The 22,917-nt window shown below is 40.5% G+C and overlaps 1 protein-coding gene across 3 annotated transcripts in view; it reads right to left on the minus strand.

Moving 5' to 3' along the window:
• The window catches only part of TTC8 (tetratricopeptide repeat domain 8), a 44,388-nt gene that overhangs the window by 10,111 nt on the left and 11,360 nt on the right, over positions 1–22,917 (minus strand). Inside the window, exons 2-10 of one of the 3 annotated variants that reach the window (XM_081863311.1) lie at positions 21,786–21,906; positions 21,332–21,395; positions 20,462–20,621; positions 19,344–19,433; positions 9,515–9,559; positions 7,609–7,694; positions 6,963–7,050; positions 3,772–3,882; positions 377–516 (exon numbers count right to left, since the gene is read on the minus strand). In XM_081863311.1, coding sequence (XP_081719437.1) covers positions 377–516; positions 3,772–3,882; positions 6,963–7,050; positions 7,609–7,694; positions 9,515–9,559; positions 19,344–19,433; positions 20,462–20,621; positions 21,332–21,395; positions 21,786–21,906 — 905 coding nt within the window. Of the gene's footprint in view, positions 1–376; positions 517–3,771; positions 3,883–6,962; positions 7,051–7,608; positions 7,695–9,514; positions 9,560–16,870; positions 17,009–19,343; positions 19,434–20,461; positions 20,622–21,331; positions 21,396–21,785; positions 21,907–22,917 lie in introns of those variants that run through there. The other 2 variants (XM_081863309.1, XM_081863310.1) reach the window with 2 other exon arrangements.

The following is a 22,917-nucleotide window of genomic DNA, read 5'->3' on the forward strand; positions in this document are numbered from 1 at the left end:
AAAACAATTTTAACATTGAGAACATTCAGAACACTTAACAGAAAAAGGAACACAAATGTTTGCCACAGCCTTCGGGGATATGTGGTGAATTAATGGCTGTATACTACAGGCAGGTAGAACTAATAAGAGCAGCTCAGAAATAAGGGACTAATTCTTCTAGTGCATTTTGGAGAAAAGGTTGCATAGAAACCTATTAAGGATGCTTTATACAAACAGGGCTACAGATTCTACACAGGTTCCTTCTAGGGCTATCACAATAGGATTCTTGCAAAGATATCATTTAGTTGGCCATGCCCCCATCCCCAGATCTACACCAGCCATTAGTTTTCCTTTTCAGCTGACATAAGACTTGAATAAATGTACATGCACATCCTACCTGTAAAAACGCAATGCTATCTCCGGCTGGTCAGAATAAAAGTGATTACTTCCAATGCATGCAATGGCTTCCACATGGGTGTTGTCTTGTTTTAAGACATCTTTATAGCACTCTGCAGCAGCAGAAATGTTGTTCATTTCCTACAGATGGGAGCATTGACACATTGTAAGAGTAGCTTTGATATATACATAAAACTATAAACAGTAATATTTCAAATAATAAGCAGAGACAAAACGGAACAGAGATTATACAAGTTTTATTAGACAGTATACAGCACCCCAAGTTTATATGCCTTCTTGCAAATTGCCTCTTCTCCACCTACCTCTTTATTGCCAAAGAGCAACTATACTGCAGAACGATAATTTTAAATAGCACTCCATATGTTTTCTCCAAGCCTACTCACAGTAAGTAGGCATGCTATTGGGTTTCTCCTGCTATTTATAGGCTGCAACAAGGTAAACAGTACTGCATAGTAGCATCAGTTTCCTATAGCATGGAAACACTCTTCTGATTGACAGAGTAGGTTAGGTAAACAATCATGGACAAAAGTTTTTTTAAGGGCCACTTAAAAGCTTGGTTGTTAAAGTGTAAGGCACTGGCAAGCCTCCCTGGGGCTACAGGCCCACTTACCTTGATGTAAGTGCCATTGAACTTAATGGTGCTTACTTCTGAGTAGACACATTCACATTGGAGTGGTTGATCAAAGGCCAAGCTACTCTCCCAGTCCTCTGCTATTAGAGCAATTCCACAGAAAAGGGAGAACAAAAAGTACAATGTGGAATGTTCACGATATAGCTGCCCTGAGCTTTTTCTTTTTAAAGGAAATTGTAAACAAAACAACATTTCAAATTCTTTCTGGAACAATACAAATTCCTTCCAGTAGCACCTTAAAGACCAACTAAGTCAGTTCTTGGTATGAGCTTTCGTGTGCATGCACACATTTCTGGAACAATGTTGCAGTAAATGTTAGATGGTAGTTGTTAAACAACTGTTCTCTGCATAAATATATAATAGTGCCTAGCAAAATGAAGACAAAGTTACACATCAGACAAAACTACAAAACTCTTGAAAAATCTTGAATTCAAAAACATCTGTATCTTCATTATAAAATTAGCATTGCAAACCCTTTAATAGCATTAACAGGCTTTCATCTTAAAAACAGATGCATTGCATTCCACCCATCTACTATATTTTATATTGCTGAATGATCCTCCTCCCTCTCTAGCTCCTGTTATGTTACAAGTTGGCAAATAACTGTTTTCAAGACAGTGGCTATCTTTTTTTAGTTTACCTTGAGCTATTCTGTTTATTATGTGTGGATTGTTTATTCAGAAATAAGTCTCCAGTAACTCTTTTTTAGAATAGTTACCTTAATTACTATTTCCCGCCCCGACCTGGCCACAGTGATCCATGCAACTACTGTAATTCGCTCTACGCAGGGCTGCCCTTGAAGCTGTCCCAGAAACTCCAGCGGGTGCAGAATGCTGCAGCGAGGCTCCTCACGGGGTCTCTGCCATGGGAGCATATTCACCCAGTGCTTTTCACACTGCACTGGCTCCCGGTAGAGTACAGGGTCAGATTTAAGGTGCTGGTTTTGACCTTTAAAGCCCTTCACGGCCTAGGACCCTCGTACCTACGGGACCGCCTATCCCGGTATGCCCCACGGAGAGCCTCAAGGTCCATAAATAGCAACACCCTAGTGGTCCCGGGCCCTAAGGAAGTTAGATTAGCTTCAACCAGAGCCAGGGCCTTTTCAACACTGGCTCCAGCCTGGTGGAACGCTCTGCCTCTTGAGACCAGGGCCCTGCAGGATCTGCTTTCTTTCCACAGGGCCTGTAAGACAGAGTTGTTCCACCTGGCCTTTGGCTTGGAGCCAATTTGATAACCTCCCCCTCTTTCTTTTTTCTTTTTCCTTTCTCTTCCTGTAATGAGGCTGCATTTTAATATTTTAATGTTTCAATATTTTAATTGTTGTATTTTAATCTTGTTTTTAAGTTGTATTCACCCAACTTGTTTATCTTTTGTGAACTCCTTCATTGAATGTTATATTCTGTAAGCTCCTTCAAGGAGCTTACAGAAAGTATTTTGTACATATTTATATAAATAAATACTGAAAAATATACACTCTGCTGAAAGTGAAGTGGAGTGATTCACTGCAGGAATTCTTACTAGCATAAATGAATCCCCAAATGACAAATACTGATTAACTCAGTATCGGTCTATGAAAAGTCCTTCTGACAGGTTCTTTGCCCGCTCAGACGTTTGTTTCTTCTGTTTGAAGTGAACAACAAATGCTAGAGGAAGACAGAGGACTGCAAGGTCAATAGCAGGCAATGCCTCACTGGACTAAATGCAGATTTGCCTTTGAAGTTGTTTGAAGCTAGAAAGAAAATTGCAACAGAACTCAGAAGGGGTGTGCACTGAATGCAAAAAAGCCCCAGGTTCAATCTATACCATCTTCCAGTCTGAAAATGTGGAGAACCACTTCTGGCCAGTGTAAAACATTTCAGAGTGAGATGGATCAGTGACTTGACTTTCTGTATCATAAAGCTTTCTATGTTCCTATATTCCAGAATAAGACTACAATAATGGGTAGGCTGATCGCCGAAGAATTGATGCTTTTGAATTATGGTGCTGGAGGAGACTCTTGAGAGTCCCATGGACTGCAAGAAGATCAAACCTATCCATTCTGAAGGAAATTAGCCCTGAGGGCTCACTGGAAGGACAAATCGTGAAGCTGAGGCTCCAATACTTTGGCCACCTCATGAGAAGAGAAGACTCCCTGGAAAAGACCCTGATGTTGGGAAAGATGGAGGGCACAAGGAGAAGGGGACGGCAGAGGACGAGATGGTTGGACAGTGTTCTCGAAGCTACAAACAGGAGTCTGACCAAACTGCGGGAGGCAGTGGAAGACAGGAGTGCCTGGCGTGCTCTGGTCCATGGGGTCACGAAGAGTTGGACACGACTAAACGACTAAACAACAATAACAACAACAATGGGTAGGCTTGGTTCAAGCTTCCCACGTCAAGCACTGAATAATGTGACTTGCATTACAACATGCTGGAAATTAGTGCAGTGAATTTTTGAGGACAAAAATGGGCACGCTGAACACTTATCTTTGTTTAATAATAATTTATACCCCACCCATCTGGCTGGGTTTCCCCAGCCACTCTGTGTGGCTTTCAACAAAGCATTAAAACAGAAGAAAACTTCAAACATTAGAAATTTCCCTAAACAGGGCTGCCTTCAGTTGTCTTCTAAAAGTCAAATAATTGTTTATTTCTTTGGCATCTGATGGGAGGACGTTCCACAGGGCGGGCGCCACTACTGAGAAGGCCCTCTGCCTGGTTCCCTGTAACTTTGCTTCGTTTACAATAGAAACTTGTTTTACATACCTCATGGATCCTGGCAATACCACAAATGAGGGAGACTTCTCCAGGAAACCGTTCTAATCCTTGCTTGAAAACATTTAAAGCTGTCAGAGGCTGGTCTAAGCGGGAATACACCTGAGCAAATAAATGATGGGTGCATCTGCATCAATGGCTAGAATGATTCTAACATCTGACAAGTAGCTGTTTGTTGTATAGGTGCTACATAAAAGTCTCTGAACAAGGCAGCATCAAGGAATAATATAAAAGGGTGGGAAACTGCTTCTCTACACTTTCCAGGACTCATTTCAGTTGTATGCCAGAGAGTCACATGGTGGAAAAAGCTCATGGCTGACAGGGAAAACACCAAGTTTCCCTCTGCTTGGGCCCTAACAGATTTAGCTAGAGGAATAGGCATATACCGTATTTTTCGCCCTATAGGACGCACTTTTTCCCCTCCAAAAATGAAGGGGAAATCTGGGTGCGTCCTATAGGGCGAATGCAGGCTTTCGCTGAAGCTTGGAGAGCGAGAGGGGTCGATGCGCACCGACCCCTCTCGCTCTCCAGGCTTCAGGAAGACATCCGCAGCCTAGGCAGCCCTGCGGGAGTTCACACAGGGCTGTCTAGGCTGCGGATAGCAGCCTGCTTCCTGGAACGCCGGGCGCGCTGAAAGCAGAGCGCCCGGCGCTTCGGGAACACATCCGCAGCCTAGGCAGCCCTGTGGGAGTTCTCCGCAGGGCTCCCCACGCTGCGGATAGCAGCCTGCCGCCCGGCAGGCGGGGCGCCCTGAAGCAGAGCGCCCCATGCGCCGGGCAGACATCCGCAGCGTGGGGAGCCCTGCAGGAGTTCCCCGCAGGGTTCCCCACACTGCGGATAGCAGCCTGCCGCCTGAGGCAGACATCGGCCAGCCCCACAAGCTCGGGGGACAGCAGGGAGGCGCAGCGCCGTTCCTCGACCTGGTTCGGTTTCCCCGACCTGCTTTTGGGGGGGAAATAAAGGAAATTTTTTTTTCCTTTATTTCCCCCCCAAAAAACTAGGTGCATCCTATGGGACGGAGCATCCTATGGGACGAAAAATACGGTAACCTGTTATGCAGGTGAACTCAATACCCAACCAATTTCTTCAAGCTGCACGGTGTAAATATATTGTTTTGTGAGAGCAAAACCTGTTGAGGTCACGCATACCAGTGAAATAACATGATAAAATATGTACTGCTGACACGGCATACATAAGAACAGAAAGTCAACTGTCACTGGTGTTCTCATTAAATGAAATAGGCAATAAAGCAAAAGCACAAAGTAGTACAAACAGTACCCAACTCTTTTCGCGAGGAAACAAATTACTATGACTACAATAGCAAATCCTCCCAAATTTTGCACTGAAAGACAACCGTCTCCTTTGAAAAGGCACCTTCAGCAAGAATTATGTGACTAACAGGATACAGAACATCTTGAAAATGTGTCTTTGTAAAAAGCAATAGAAATAAGAACACCAGGATCACTGCATTCATTTGCCAACTACTCCCTACTGTCTCTTCTATTGACAAACAGAAGTAATTGCTTCCTGGAGAGAAGGAATAAATGAGATTGGCTAGGTTCATTTTTATTAAAAGGCATGCTGGACTCTGACCATCTCAAAATGATATTACCAATAAAGGAGGTCATTTTAAGCAGTTTAACCACAACAATCGACTCTCCGAAACACTCATTTCTATACGTCAGTCTTATATTGCATCTAAAGCAGTCTTCACTGTAAATTTCTGTCTGTTTATAAGATATATAGCAGCTCCCAAAGGATTAATCCCAGCAATACCTGCATTAAAAAGTTTTTTAAATGTCTGCATTGTGCTTGTCTTGTTTCTTCTCAGTTCTTTAACACCTGAACCTATTTCTCTTTCAACAGCTTTCCATAATTGCTCCCCTTGATATAAACACATTCAGTGACAGATTTACATATAACGGAAGATTACATGGTACCTTGTTGATTCTGAAAAGCAACATATTGGGGGGAGGAGAGGAGGAAAGAGAAAGGAGAAAGGGAGAGATGGGGGTTTCACACAGCTAGAGAAGTTTCAGTTGAAGCCACACATAACTAAGCAAGCAATTCAACTGTTCTGTCCCTTCAGTGGTGCGCACCACTAAAGGCGAAAAGCCAGCTCTGCTTTTATCCACAATATTGTACATATAGCTAATTAGAAATGCTGGTTTTTGCATAAATAGGGTAGGGGGTGACAATACATGTGATGGACGAGGAAATCAGTGCAAGTTTGCTACTTGCAGCACCAAGGAATATTACAGATACAGTGGTACTTCGGGTTACATACGCTTCAGGTTACAGACTCCGCTAACCCAGAAATAGTGCTTCAGGTTAAGAACTTTGCTTCAGGATGAGAACAGAAATCATGCTCCGGCAGCGCAGCAGCAGCAGGAGGCCCCATTAGCTAAAGTGGTGCTTCAGGTTAAGAACAGTTTCAGGTTAAGAATGGACCTCCGGAACAAATTAAGTACTTAACCCGAGGTACCACTGTACCTCGGACGCAGGTAGCGCTGTGGGTAAAACCTCAGCGCCTAGGACTTGCCGATTGCATGGTCGGCGGTTCGAATCCCCACGGCGGGGTGCGCTCCCGTCATTCGGTCCCAGCGCCTGCCAACCTAGCAGTTGGAAAGCACCCCTGGGTGCAAGTAGATAAATAGGGACCGCTTACCAGCGGGAAAGTAAACGGCGTTTCCGTGCGCTGCGCTGGCTAGCCAGATGCAGCTTGTCACGCTGGCCACGTGACCCGGAAGTGTCTGTGGACAGCGCTGGCTCCCAGCCTCTAGAGTGAGATGAGCGCACAACTCTAGAGTCTGTCAAGACTGGCCCGTACGGGCAGGGGTACCTTTACCTTTACCTTTACCCTACCACTGTACCAGAATTGCGGTAAGAGTGATGGCTTAAGAGTTATTAAGCCTAGAGAGTTATTAAAACTAACCAAATGCATGCAGCTAAAAAGAAAGGAGGTCTAGAAAACTGCATTAGTAACTGAAAAACAAAGCCAAACAATTTTATTAACAAGAACAGATAAAATCCTTGACCAACCTGTAAAAAGGTTAAAATATTGATATTTTGAAAACATTCAAATTCAAGGGCTTCAGCACTGCCATCACCGCACTTCCAGGTTACAGTTTCAAACTTTTAATCTGAAATGATTAATTTTTTCATTGTAAAGTCCAACTTACTTTTGCCAAATACAGTACTGTATCTACCATATCCTGTTGTCTCAAAGCGGATTTAAACTGTGTTTCTGCTTCACGATATAATCCTAGCCTGAGGGAAAACGCAATAAAAGGTATGACAAAACTATAGAAACATGGCAGGGGAGAGATTACATTTTTATAAATATTCTAAATTAAAAAGCACCATCAACGTGGAAAAATTAGGGGGAAATAGGACATTGGAAATTAAAATTTTAGTCTTCCCCACCTCCCCTTGAATTGATCTTGCTAAACCCTGTCAAAAGTAGTAGATAGCCCATGGCAGGGGAACAAGAAACTCTCAGCCTGTCTTTTTCTGCTTGGATTGAACTAAATAGATGGGAAAGCTGGACAGAGATAAGGAAAGGGTTGACAGGTGTGGACCAGGCCTCTGTTATGTCCTATGTCAGGGACAGCCAATGTGGTGTCCTCTAGATGTTGTTGGGATACAACTCCAGTCATCTCTCATCATTTGCCAAGCTTACTGGGGCTGATGAGAGCTGGAGTCCAACAATACCCAAAGAACACCATGCTGGCTATCCCTGCCCTATGGGGATCTCCCTCTGGGACATTCACTGGGTCGAGCAGACTGGACTGAGCCCCAGGTTTAAGAACGGGTGAGATATTTTACCTGTAATAACATTTCCCAATTTGAACTTTCCACCACCAGTCCTTGAACTGAGCGTGTTGCGTGGCATATGCTGCCAAATCTAAAGCCTTAAAAAACAAAACCCTTATGAGATTTAAACACATACACACACACGGATTAGTAACGTGTAAAAAAATAAAAGAAAAAAGATTAAAGCAAAGAATGCAACACGAGAGAAAAATACTGGGTTTTGACTGTTTTTAAAATGCTCTATTAGGTGAAAACCAGAAAGGAAAGTAATAACCTCATCAGTTTTAAGGACTTGCAGAATTAACAGATGTATTTCATAAATGCATCTAAAAAACCTCTCAAAGCCAAAAAATGTAATTAATAGCTAAGGTGCTGCAGCATGACTCTTCCTCATCTCAAGTATTATCTGCTTTTAATTGGATCAACACTTTCAGGGCTTGCAGATTTAATACAAAAAAATGTGCAAGTTCCCCAAAACCATACTAGCCTGCTTATAAAGCTGGAGACTGAGGGAGTAGAGTTTAGAGAGCTGTAAAAAAGGCAGTAGCAGCCAGCTAATCATTAAATTCTTCACCATTGAACAGTATTTTGAAACACTGGCTGACACACAGAGGGGAGCTTTGTCAAGCGTACACAGATCTCACAATGTGCATTCTGTATGTGCAATAGCATTTCCCTAATAAGCTTCTGTATCATACCCAGTTTTTCAACAATCAGCAGTTTCAAGGGGAAAATCTGGGGCTGGGGGCTCTATTAAGAAGGAAATTCTTTAAAAGATTTAAGACCCCTGGTTCTTCCCAGTCTTGGTTAAACCAACATAATTGTTGAAGAAATGGAACTTGGAATGTTTTAATTTAAATCAGTGGATATTTAAATCACATATATTCCTGCTATTCCTAAGCCATTTAAATGCGGAAAAGTTCCACTCAAGAAAAACTGTCTTAATTCGGCAATGCACATGCATCAGCTCATGTGCCCATCATTCTTTATTAGACTCTTTTCCCCTCCAGCAGTTTCCTGCAAATATACACTCAAGCTTTTTTTCTTTCATTCATTCCTTCTAGCTGAAAAGACAGCTTGTAGCTTGGAGGGAGAAAGTACTGGAGGGAACAAAGCCTCACACAAGCAGTACATTTGTGTTGCTTGCATATGTGTAAAGCGCCTTGCCCAGAACGGGTTGTTACGGTGCATAGAACATACATGGACATATCAAAAATGAAAGCATTGTTTATCTCAACTAGAGGGAATTCTGTGATGATTTATATGGCTAGTATACTTCTGCTCTGAAAACAATAATTTATCAAATATGGATGTAGCTGGTGAAAAACCTGGTACGCCACATGATGGGAGGTGCTGAAATAAGCAACAATCTTCATACCCACAGTACTGAGAGAGAAAAGCCACTAAAGAGTGAATGTATCTAGGCCCAGGAAGCCAGGTGACCTTGGGGCCAATCCTGCACTCTTAGCCAAACCTACCTCACAGAGTTGTTGTGGGGATTAAATGAGGATGAGAACAGAAAATAACATAGCGCAACTGACTTGCAAGGTGGTGTGTTGTGCGAGAAGCACACAGAGTGCAATGAGATTGAGTGTTTGGGGGGGAGGCTTGGTTAATTTCACTGTACACAGGTTTTACATTGACAATAAAAGTATTATTTATTATTGTTATTATTATTATTAATGCCACGTTGTGCTCCTTGGACGAAAGGTGGGATATAAATGCAATAAATAAATTTAAAACAAGGGGCCTTCTTGAGTTGTGAGTTTAGTTTCTCTTTTGCCTTTCCAGAAGTTGAAACTTTGCCCCACTTAAAACTACTGTATACCAGTTGAAGAAAATTCTACTTCTATCTCATACTCAAAAGTAACATTTCAACTGAAAAGAGCCCTTTAAGTTAGAAATAAATAAGACTTACATTCTTGACATCATTCTCATGGTGAAAAATGTATTCAAACAATGCCTGTAAGGAGAACAATTTGCAATATTCTGTCAAATTGAAGAAAAAGAACAAAAGCTATTTGCAATTAATCAAAGCAAGCACTTAAGTTGTCCGTTTAAAAGTCACAAACATCTTTTATACAAACTGTTTCAGGCAATAAGGAATTTACATTGTGACTTCCGGTGGAGCGCGGAACCGATCGCAGGCGAGGGTTCTTTCTGCGGAGGAAACCCTAGCTGTTTCGCCTAAAATAGGAGGTTTTTAGGGCGCCAAAACCTCCCGTTTAAGCCTCTGGTGGGTGTCCAGAGGTCCAGGTGCTCGGCAGTGCCAAGCAGCCGTTCGTCCGGTCGTCAGGTAACCTTTGGAAAAAGGTGAAGAGTGCGACGGAACGAGCGGTAGGCAGTTGAGCAGCCATTACAGCGGCGATTTCAACGGCGACTCAGCGAAGCCCCGAGCCTGCGTGGGATAGCGCTCCGCTCTCGATATAAAGAAACTCGGACTCGTAAAATAGATATTTATATTAATAACGAGTGGGTCAACAAGGAAGTTTCCGAGTGATAGGAGGGAAATTCGAGTTCGGCGGTGGTTTTGACTTCATTTAAAAAGACGCAGCGCGGCGAGCAGAGCCTAAAGAGAAAGTAAGTTGCCGCTAGCGGTTACTGTTTCCGTCTCCCTCAGGACTTATAAGTTAAAAGTTTAAAAAGAAACCCTTTCTTTCTAAAGGAAAGGGGGGAGTCAAGAGGGAGCAGAGAAGAGGCGTGATAGAGGGGAACCCAGTCTCTAGAGTGTAGGAGACCCCGGAAAACATAGAGAAGATCGACGTTTAGAACCCTGTGGAAAAGTTAAACAGTGAGAAGACTCTCCGACGCCATATTAATTGCGGAGGAAAGGAAGGCAGAAAAGGAACGGAGCTGCAGACGCCATATCTAAGTGGCTTTAAAAAAAAGGAAAAACGTTTAACTTTGGGGGTATAAAACATCATAAAATAACCCCTAGCTTTGGGGGGCTACCTCACCCTACTACCTTATGTTTGCTGTGTGGCCACTCTTCTTCCACTTTTTTTTTTTTTTTTTTTTTTTTTGTTCGGAAAGCTAAATAAGAAACTCTCTCGGGGGCGAAAATAGACCATCTATCACGAAGGTAGGTGCTTAACACTGCACTGCCTTATTTGATAACTGAGGAAATTTCTAGCTGAGTTTCTCCTGGACTTTCTTTTTTTTTTGGACTACCGGTAAAGCGATAGCTTTGCAGAAATCTCACTTTACTTGCTGGACTAATATCTCTGAATACGAATGTTTATTAGTAAAGAATAGGTAACTTGAAAACAGTTAATATATTAAAATTGATATCTAAATTTGGATTATATATGAAGCTTTAAGTACTGCCGTCATATTGCTCTTTATCATCATTATTGGGACTGGCACGGACTCATAAATCCATAAAGAAGGTCCACGGTCATTAAGACCCCGGTTGGATTAGCCCGAATAGGGGCAAGAAGACCCCGGTTGGATTAGCCCGAATAGGGGCAAGAAGACTACAAATTGACTATTTTTAAGAATCAGCGATCATATAACTTGCCTTGACATTGGGGGGGGCAAGAGATAACAGACCAAATACTATAAATAGAGGGGAACTGGAGGCACTATCCCGTGCTCTGGCTTTTCTGATTTGGTTTTCTTTTTGACTTTTACTATTAGCAGTTATGTTCTCTATTATTGGCATATGATGGCAGATGTTTGAGATTCGATATATGCTCATTGGTGGTCAAATGTATTTGTAATTAGTAAGGATAAGAATATTAGACAGGTATAGTTTAGAGGAATATTTGTTATTCAGAGACCAGTGATAATGTCATACAATCAAAAAAAAGGGACGGAGGGGGGAACCCCAACAGATAGGAGAGCATCAAAACAAGAAACAGAATTTAGAACAGAAATATTGAGGATGTTTGCAGAAATAAAGCAAAGTGAGAAAAATTTAGAGACAAAATTAGAACAGGTAGACAACAAAATTGGAAAAATGGACAAGAAAATCGAGGAGACAGTAAGCGAGCTTAAAGGACAGATTAAAGAAGTTGCGAAAAGAGTAGACGAGGGATTTAAAAAGACTAAACAGGAAATGAAAGAAATGAAAAGAGAAGAAGAAAAAATGAAAAATGAAATAGCAGATTTAAGTAAAACACAGGAAGAATTAAAAGATTCTATCGCGATGAATGAATTAAAACAAAGAGAAGTGAACTTAAGATTTAGACAGATCCCGGAACTACAAAATGAAAATATAAAGGAAAGATTAATAAAAGAGATAGCACAATGGATGGAATTAGAGGAGGAGGAGGTGGCAAAGACAATACAAAATGCCTACAGGATGAAAATTAAGTCAAGTAAAGTAAAGAGATTTCCTGGGGATTGCCTAATCACATTTAAAGATAGAGAGATGAGAAATTTGATTCTACAGAGGAACAGAGAGAAGAGACTGTACATTGACGGGAACTACGTAATTATTTTCAAAGATATACCTATAAGACTCTTGAAACGGAGAGAATCTTATAAACCACTGGTGCAACTGCTTAAAAAAAACAGGATAGATTTCCGCTGGGAATTTCCGGAGGGCGTCTCTTTTTTCTATAAAGGAGTCAAAAGAAGATTAACAAGCCCAGAGGAAATAGGAAAGTTTACCAGAAGATACAAAGAACTTCAACAAGGAGAGGAGGAACTGAAAGGAGCTGAAGGTGGAACAAGACAGAGGGAGGACTCAGAGCTGGGAGAAGAGGAAGAACAGATTAGAAGAAAGTTGGAGGAAGACGAAGAAGAGGAAGAAGAAGAAGAAACAGAAAGGCTTTAGCTAAAAACTTAAACTTAAACCCAAATCTAATTAGTGGTTAACTCTTTAAAAAAAAAAAAAAAATGACACTAAAATTATGGAGTTGGAACATCAATGGGATGAACGATAAGAAGAAACGGAACGGTATTGAGCATATATTAAAAAAAAAAAAACCTAGATGTCATATGTCTTCAAGAGACACATGTGGCTAAGAAACACAGGAAAATTTTGATCAATAGGAGGCTAGGGAATGAATTTATCTCCTCAGATAAAGAGAAAAAAAGGGGAGTAGTACTCTATATTAAAAATAAAATCGAAGCTCACCAACTATTTAAGGATGAGGAAGGGAGAATAATTGCGGTGCGCATTCGCTGGCAAGGTGAAACAATGATAATAGTAGGGATTTATGCTCCTAATGGAAACAAGACACAATTTTTTAGCTCATTGGAAGAAAAGTTATTTGAATATGCGGACCAGAAAATTATTATAATGGGAGACATGAATGATGTGACCTCTACTGAAATGGACAGATTAAGAAAATCAAAGAACAATGAAGGAAAACTTCCCAAGACCTTTTTTACGTTGATTAAAAATTATAACTTAATAGATATATGGAGGTTGAAACACCCCCTAGAGAAACAATTCACTTATCATTCGGAACCGAATCAGTCGTTTTCAAGACTTGACCAAATATGGATATCGAGTGAGCTGACACCAAGAATAAAGAAAATTGAAATTCAGGCCAAAGTTATATCAGACCATAACCCAATAGAAATGGAGATGAAGGGAGTAGAAGAACGGACTTTCAGATGGAGACTAAATGATAATTTATGGGATGATCAAAAATTTACTGAAAGAATACGGAAGAAATTAGCGGAATACTTTTTGGATAACTTAGATAAAGGGGTGAAAACAAGTACGGTGTGGGATGCAAGTAAAGCTGTAATGAGGGGCCTCTTCATCCAACAAAACGCATTGAAAAACAAGATTAAGGAAAAGAGGTCAAAAGAGATTTTGGGACAGATTATGGACTATGAACAAAAACTGATTAAAAAACCAAACAACGAAAAGATAATGCAGGAAATAAAATCCCTTCAAACGCAATTCGCAATGATAATTAATAAGGAGGTTGAGTGGAATATCAAAAGATTAAGACAAAAAAACTTTGAATATGCAAATAAGTCAGGAAAATGGCTTGCGTGGCAAGTCAAAAAAAGGAAAGAGCAAAATACAATTAGTAAAATAATAATAAATGGAAAAGAAACAACTGATTCGAAAGAAATTAGAAAAGGATTTCAGGATTTCTATGAGCAACTGTATAGGTTCAAGGAAAGGAACAATAAGAGAAAAATAGAAAGATACCTAAAAGAAAAGATGGTGAAGAAGATGTCATCAGATCAAAGAGAACAGCTAAATGTCCCAATCCGTAGAGAAGAGGTAGAAGAAGTGATAAAAGAATTAAAAAGAGGAAAGGCCCCGGGCCCAGATGGGTTTACTTCAAGTTACTATAAAGAAATGAAAGATACGTTAATGACGCCGCTAACTGATGTAATGAATAACATCTTGACAGGAAAAGACATCCCTGGCTCCTGGAAAGAGGCCCTTATCACAATCATCCCAAAACAAGACTCGGACCTAACTCAAATCAAGAACTATAGACCCATCTCCCTATTAAATACGGACTATAAAATATTCGCCGGAGTTTTGGCTAAAAGATTAAAAAAGATATTAATAAAGTTGATACATGAAGACCAAGCGGGCTTTCTCCCTGGAAGGTTTATAAGAAACAATACGAGAAATATAGTTAACATCATTGAGTACCTTTCTGATAGATGTGACAAACCAGCAAGTTTAATTTTCTTAGACGCGGAGAAAGCCTTCGATAATGTAATTTGGGAATTTATGTTAAAGAATTTGGAAGCTATGGAGGTGGGACAAAAGTTCTTAAATGGGATAAAGGCAATTTACACAGAGCAGAAGGCGAGATTGATAATTAATAATGTGATTACTGAGGATATAAAAATATGTAAAGGAACGAGGCAGGGCTGCCCGCTCTCGCCTCTGCTCTTTATAACGGTTTTGGAGGTGTTACTGAATGCAATCAGACAAAACAAACAAATTAAAGGGGTAACTTTAGGCCTTAATGAGTATAAGGTTAAAGCCTATGCAGATGATGTGGTCTTAACGGTGGAAGAACCTATAGAAAGTATAAGGGCGTTTCTGGACGAGGTCGAACAATTCGGGAACCTTGCAGGTTTCAAGTTGAATAAGAGTAAGACTAAGATGATTATTAAAAATATGGAGCAAGATAAGGTCACAACACTGCAACAACAAACTGAAATTGAGGTTGTCAGAAAGATAAAATATTTAGGTATCTGGATTACCAACAAAAACATCGACCTATACCAAAATAACTATGTACCGGTGTGGAATAAAATTAAAAAAGATCTGACGCTCTGGACCAGGATGAAACTATCATTCTGGGGAAGAATCTCCATGGTGAAGATGATGCTGCTACCCAGGTTGTTGTTCCTGTTCCAAACACTGCCCATTTTAAAAGGAACAAAGGACTTCAAAGAATGGCAAAAAGCGATTTCTAGATATGTCTGGGAGGGGAAGAAACCAAGAATTAAATTTAAGTTGTTAACAGACGTAACAGAAAGAGGGGGCTTTGCCTTACCAGACATGAGACTTTATTACGAAGCATCATGTCTGTGTTGGTTAAAAGAATGGGTAAAGTTAGAGAACAAAGAGTTATTAGATTTGGAGGGGTACAACAACAGGTTTGGGTGGCACGCGTACTTATGGAAGGATAAAAAGAAAGTGCATAGGGGATTTGGTAGCCACATTTTTAAAGGACCATTAATAGAGGTTTGGGACAGATATAAAAATATATTAGAACCAAGAACACCACACTGGTTGTCCCCACAGGAGATGATAGGTGTAAAAAAAGTTAACATGAAGGAAAAATGGGGGAAGTATGAAGATATGGTTGTTTATGAAGGAGGGAAGTGGAAAGTTAAACCATACGACCAGGTCAAAATGCTCACACAAGGTTGGCTGCATTACTTCCAGATAAATGAGATGTTTAAAACAGAGGTGAAGGAAAGAGGATACGTAGAAAAAGAATCAATATTCCAAAAAGAGATAATAAATAGTGATTACAAAAACCTCTCCAAAATGTATAAACTACTGCTGGAGTGGAATACGAAGGATGAGGAAGTGAAGTCAGTGATGGTACAATGGGCAAGGGATTTAAGGTATAACATCCAAATGGAAGATTGGGAAAAGCTGTGGAGAGTGAATATAAAGTTTACAGCCTGTACACTACTAAAAGAAAATGTTATGAAGATGCAATACAGGTGGTATATGACTCCTGTAAAATTAGCTAAGATGTATAAGATAGACAATAAGTGTTGGAAGTGTAAACTTATGGAGGGGACGTTTTATCATCAATGGTGGGAGTGCAAGAAAGTTAAAAGCTTCTGGGAGGACGTATATAATGAACTGAAAAAGATGTTAGGTTACACTTTTGTAAAAAAACCAGAAGCTTTTCTACTTTGTATTATGGGAAAGGACATCAGGAGAAAGGACTGTAAACTATTTCAGTACGCGGTCACAGCAGCCAGAATTGTGATAGCCCAGAGGTGGAAGCAGGAAGAAATGCCAACAGTTGCAGAGTGGAGAGCAAAACTGACAGAGTATGCTGAGTTGGATAAATTGACAGGGAAATTAAGATACCTAAAAGACCAAAAGTTTATTGAAGATTGGGGGAAATTTGTGGGTTATCTGGAGAATAAATGTTTTGTAAATACAACGCTAGTGGGTTTTAAAGAGGCACTGTAAAGAACTAACAAGTATTGTTCAAATCGAAATAATGTATAAAGGGAGATATGTATGGCAATATGTAAGGATGGAATGTGTTTCAAAGACTCAAATTCGAAGGAATGTCAACGCCGCTGAAGGAAGTCAAAAATGAATGGAAAGTTCTGTATTTCGGATATATTGTATTTAGAATGAAATTAATAAAAAACTGAAAATTGAAAAAAAAAAAAAAAAAAAAAAGGAATTTACATTGTGAAAATCAGCACATGTCAGGAAAGGATTCTTAATTTTACATCTGAATCAGGGGAGTTTTTCATTATACTGGATGACAGTGAAAGATCCCTGAACACTTCTACACATGTACCTGGGGCACGGGGTGTGTATGTGACACCAACCCCCTCCCAAATTGTGAATAATGCCCCCCTTCCTTGTACTCTTCCTAAATATTCTCCAAAAATGGAGGCAAGGCCCCCTCTGACCATCCTGAAATACTGAGGACCACTTAAACGTGGAAGGCTTCTTTTCATCAGACTCATAGCGGTCAACGTTTTCCTTTTTTTAAGGGAAATCCCCTTATTCCGAATAGGATTCCTCGCAAGAAAAGGGAAAAGTTGACAGCTATTATCAGACTGCAAGAAATGTCAAAGATGGCCTCTAACCCTGGCTTCTTTCTAATACCAGCATCACCTCAGGAGGTTGCTCTCCCAGGAAAAGGGATGATTTCAAGACACACGGGATGTCTTGCTTTAGTCCTTCACTTCTCCTAGTGGTGAAAGAAATGTGATAGGGACATGAGAAAGTGTGTCCCATGGGTCTCCTCGGTGAAATCCCTCTGGGAATGGGAAAGATCTAAATACAGTGGTACCTCGGGTTAAGTACTTAATTCGTTCCAGAGGTCTGTTCTTAACCTGAAACTGTTCTTAACCTGAAGCACCACTTTAGCTAATGGGGCCTCCTGCTGCCATCGCGCCGCCGGAGCACAATTTCTGTTCTCATCCTGAAGCAAAGTTCTTAACCCGAGGTACTATTTCTGGGTTAGCAGAGTCTGTAACCCGAAGCATATGTAACCCGAGGTACCACTGTAGACTGTAGCAGCAAGCAAATGAGTGATGACTTCCAGCTCCTTTCTGACATTTCCCTCAATGCTGAGCGAGCCACCAAACCCTGCCCTGCCTTCCAGCACTTTTCAAGTCCCCAAAGGGAAAGTAGGAGCAATAAAAATTTTCATGGTATCTTAGATGGGATTGAGACACATCTTGGTGGCATCAGGATGGGGAGATAATGGACAAGTTTGCCTTTTTTGTTGGCTTTTAGCTTCCTCGAATATCAATTATGTAACATGCATCTTAAAAAGACCTTTATTTTAATGAGCAGGGAGATAGCGCAAATGTACTACAGCTACCACCCTGAAATCAAAATGAAAAAATCCCGTGCAACGAGAATTTTTAGATCAGCAGCACATATGTAAGTTGGTGCTCTGAGCCAAAGATTTGCACTGCTTTATCGTCTTGCATGTATGCTTAAAAACCCATTAGCTAAGGTTATCATCATCTTTTCAACTTAGCAAGCGGCCTACTTTCATCAAATTATGGCTTTTGTAGGAAATGCCTACATTAAACGGTTAGAAGGGTGTTTTCTGGCTAATGCAAGAAATAAGAGAGTATAAATATTCTTAACCATATAAATTACCTAAAACAAAATTGCACCTCATTACCGCTTACTCACATTCGGATTAGAAGTATGGGTTCTACATCTCTGAAAAATTCTTAACTATAACATCACTGTACTTTCTGGTGTAATATACAATGAAAGCATTAATTTTGTTTTCAATGGGCTTTTTGTGTAAATCTGGAAGCTGCAGTCCTCCAGATGTTGTTAGACAACAGCCCCCATCAGTTCCAGTCAGCACAGTCAATGGTGAGTGATCACTGGAGCTGTAGTCTCAACATCTGGAGAACCACAAGCTCCCCAACTCTGGTATAAATTCTTAAAAGTTCTTTTCAATACCAGACTCTTCCAACAGAAGAATAGAAGGTATTCTTTTAACCCTTTATTGCCACTGTATGGCCAAGCAAACAAGGCTAACTATGACTGGTCTTTAGCTACTTGGGTCTTCGTCTGGCATAATATTTAACTACAACCAAGCAACCTTTAGCAGACTCTGGCACTACATGTTCCTTTCTACCACACCCATTCTGGTTAAGCACTGGGGCCACTCAGACATTGTTTGGCATTAAGGGAATGAGCAGGTACAAGTCTCAGGTTTGCTGCTCCTTTGTCCCCTTCAGCACCAAGATGAAAAGTTTCTGATTGCAGTTTGCAGCATATCATAGTTTATTGGCTTCAGAGACAACACCAAGCTATGAGAGCCCCAGGTATAGAGCGGTATGTAAATTTAATTAATAATGATGATGGCTGCCACAAGCCATAAACAGAAACTTCTAATTTCAAGGAAGAAAGAATGACAGCCTGCTCATTTTTGTAACACCAAACTATGGTTTGGTGATACGCCTGAAATGCCTCATTAATGTTGCTACTAGCGTAAACCTAGTTAAGTCCAACTAGGGTTTCTGGTCAACCAGGATTCAAAACTAGCTCAGAACCTTGGTTTAATTACTAACATTGCTGCTGATGCAACTGCTTCCCTTTGAAGGTAGAAATTTGTGCTCCATTCACGCCTGGAGAGGGCAGGCAACCCTCCAGTCTGCTTCTGACTGCTTAACCTTGTTAAATGATTGGCAATGTTATGCCTAAACAAAAACTAATGCAGAAACAGATACCTGATACAGATACAGATAGGGAGAGCCAGTGTGGTGTAGTGGTTAAGAGCAGTAGTCTCGTAATCTGGGGAACCGGGTTCGCGTCCCCGCTCCTCCACATGCAGCTGCTGGGTGACCTTGGGCCAGTTACACTTCTCTGAAGTCTCTCAGCCCCACTCACCTCACAGAGTGTTTGTTGTGGGGGAGGAAGGGGAAGGAGAATGTTAGCTGCTTTGAGACTCCTTAAAGGGAGTGAAAGGCGGGATATCAAATCCAAACTCTTCTACCTATTTAACCAAAATCAGCAGGAAATTAGTTGCCCCTCATACTTAAACATTTGCTTATATATGACAAGGATTTTTAAAAGATACAAGAATACTACGTTTAAGCAAACAACGCACCTTTGCCAACTTTGGTTTCTGTGCATAATTATTTAAGTTGAGTTTAGACACGTTTATAAACGGGCCATCAGGATTTGTGAGCATAGAGGCCTGCAGGGGGAAAGATACCACAGAACTGCTTAACATGCATGTTTAAATAATCACCAGCAAAAAATACCGTCTAGCAAACCATTATCTGAAGAAACAATGCAAACTTACTACAGCAGGCAACTGAATTTGGTTGCCAAATTCTCCCCCACCCTGCCATGGATCAAATTGACATAATGTCCTCAGGTGACTGAACTCTGACAAGTGCCAAAGGCAACCACCAAACAGCAGTTACAGCAACCTCCTGTGAAGACATACTTTTGAGTACATCTTCAAAAAAGGCTCTCTGTAACTCACAATCCACTGATTTTCAGTTATAGGGAGCACCTTTGAAGTCAATTGTTTGAACTTTTTCCTCTCTGTACAGAAAAGCAATTCCTACTCAAAGCAATAGGAAGCACTTTGAAAACAAACTGCTCCCCTGAATTATTATTTTTAATGCTCATTTGTATTCAAAGCATTCCCTTGAATGCTTTGAATACAAACGGCTTTCGGTGAGGGAAGGATGTTCCTTTAAAAATTGGCCTTTCTTTCTTTGGCCTCCTTAAAAAGCAGCTTGGGGTTTTTAGGGCTGCAGGAAGCATTTTGAATCCAAGCCACTTCCTCCATCTCCTCTCAGCTGCACCAGGGACTGCAAGGGAACTCCCCAGGGTAGGCAGTCCCAGCTGACTGACATGGTTTCAGCTGCACAGCAATCTCTTCAACCACCAACAATCAGCTGATCAAATATAATGTTCAAAGGCATCATAAAAAGCAGCTCTTATATAAAGCACATAACACTCTTATCCAACTTCTCTTACCCAAGGAAGATATGCAAATTTTCCATTACATGTGCTAATATTTTGAAAATACAGTTTTTAGATTACTATAGGAGAGATTGAAGAAAATGTAGCCAGGTAAAACACCAAGGACTAGCAAGATGAAAGTTTTCTTATTTTAATACACACATATGCACTTCAAATTTCCAAGGTCTCAAATACTGTGTGCGTTATACTTATTAATAGCATGCTCAGTTCTTTCTCATTCCTTACCGTTCCAAGCCTGACATATCGCCCTGAGGCGCTAGTCATGGGGCGGGCAGTGTGAGCGGTCCTTGGAGTCCTTATGGCCTGTTCAATTGTACCTGGTCGTCCACCCTGTGTACTGGGTCGCACAAATCCTGTAAGGGGTCTTCCTGTCTGGGTCACTGGCCTGAAATGATCCACAGATTGAAAGACACTATGTGTCTGCCTTAGTAGACATGCCACTGGCTGTATCTGCAAATAACTTCTGAAGTTTGTGTTGCACTCTGTTACTGTTAGTTCTACACTTCTTTGGGGTTTACATGAAAATTAATTCCCAGTTAAAGGAATACTAACCATAACATAAAACCCCATGTGATTATTTGGAAAGACAATTTATAACACCCCTCATATCATTTAACTACTTTGATTTAAGTGTTGTAGAGTACCATTTTAGGTGTGTGTGTGTGTGTGTGTGTATAAACACACATATGTATATATGTATACACACAATTTAAATACCTCATCTGTGCTTGTTCTCCATGCTCTGAGCATCTTCCAAATCTCACTGCTTTTGCTCACATTCCAACACAATTATACTTTCACATGTTTGCTTACATAAGAGAAGACCAGGGTGGGGGGTGGGGGTGAAGGAATCATCTGATTCAATGACCAGTCTGTGGTTATGAGTCAATGAGGGCAGGAAATGCATAAACAGCAATACAGAAGCAACTGAACAACTTAAAGTGTGAAGAACTGCCACAGAGGGTGTAGGAATGGATAAATCAAAAATTTAGGAGACACTACTCACTGCACAGCATTTACTAGTGAAGGGCAACAGTGAACAATATGTAGTGCATAGACACATGGACTAATTAAATTTATCAATGAACTGAATACCTCACAGCTTGGCTAGGACCTCCACCCTGACCAGTTCCAGGGATTTTCAGTGAAGTACCAGGTCCTACAAACAAAAAGAACTATCATTATTTAATGTAACCAATAGATCAATCTCACCTCTCTAAATCTCTTACCATTTATTTTTTTAACCCTTCTAACTACACAGTAACATGAGGCAGAAAGTTTTCCTGCAGAGCAATCCTAAATTCAGCAGGGCATGACAGAGCGCTGCAACTACTACCACAGTCAGTGAGGTTATATTCATTTTAAAAAAACACAACAAAAATAGCAACTACATCATATAATTGCATTAACTGAAAGTGTTCAGTTATGCCACACTATAGTCTGTGGGAACAATACACTATTTAAGGGAATTGTTAAGTAATTTTGAAATACTGGGAAAGGAGTCATTGTGTGGCCAAGGCATTTTGAAGGAACTATAGATATAGCTTACGTGCAACTTGAGCAATAGCATTTTCGTCAAGCATCATCTCAGCGATGCCTTCCTGATCCACATCAATTTCATCCACGTAAACCATTTCTGTTAATGCTCGTATTTTTAAGCACCAAGCAGCCTAGATGATAAAGAGGGGAACCAAGGTTCAATAAGCCAAAACATCTACAAAAAGACAAAGCAATATCAAATTATACAGATAATACAGATGATTGAAGTAACTCAGGAATAGGTCTGTCGGCAGATTTGAGCAAAGGAAGAATAGCAAGATAAAAGATGAAGACTGTGGCACAGAGAACATATCGCTTTAAATGCAATTAATCCTCAGCCTTGCGGGGAGCACTGTTTGGAAAAAAACACCCAAACCAAATAAAAGTAATCACAGAGCTGATATTCTGCTGCGTGTGTGATTGGCTCTGCTTTAGTTGTGTACTGACACAATTTTTTTGTGCTTACTAATAACCTGAAGTAAAGTATTCTGTGCAGACCAGTCAGTTTATTGAACAAGTACCAAAAGTAGCTTCTTCCTAAGGGATGAAAAACTCTCAACTCTTTTTTGGGAGGGCAAGGAAGAGAGATGTGCACCATCTCTACATATTCTCCCAGTCACTTAATAAAAACCTAATGAGCTAACTGAAGTTAAGGGGAAAAGCTAAAATGGTAAAGTGGAACTGCCAATACAGACCACCATCTGTTTCTCAGGCAAAGGTTTGCAATCAAAGTAAATATCAGGCTTTTTATTCACCACAGACATATGCTAAAAACGATGAAAAGCAAGCATTTCAAGTATCAAAGGAAACCTTCCAGATCACAGAAAACCCATGGTTTTTCAAAGCCAAAGAGGTTTCCTAGCAGCCGCCTGCCCACAGTTTAATACAGGGATAGCTTCAAGAAACTTCCAGTTCTCTTATACAGACTACCCCGCCCCCTGAAAAAAATAATGTTTCATATATTAATCTCCAGGGCAAAGGCATCCATGAACAAGATGTAAAGAAAGTGATGTACTTTAAGGCAGTTTAGCAGCTGGAAGTAAAGAGAAAGTTATATAATCAGCTCAGCCATACTTTAAAAAACCTACATGCTGCAATAATCACAGTAAAATGTCTGGAAGATCCCATGTTAGAGATCATTA

This window comes from Podarcis erhardii (genome assembly GCF_964252035.2).
Source record: "Podarcis erhardii genome assembly, chromosome: 1".
NCBI classification, from domain to species: Eukaryota; Metazoa; Chordata; class Lepidosauria; order Squamata; family Lacertidae; genus Podarcis; species Podarcis erhardii.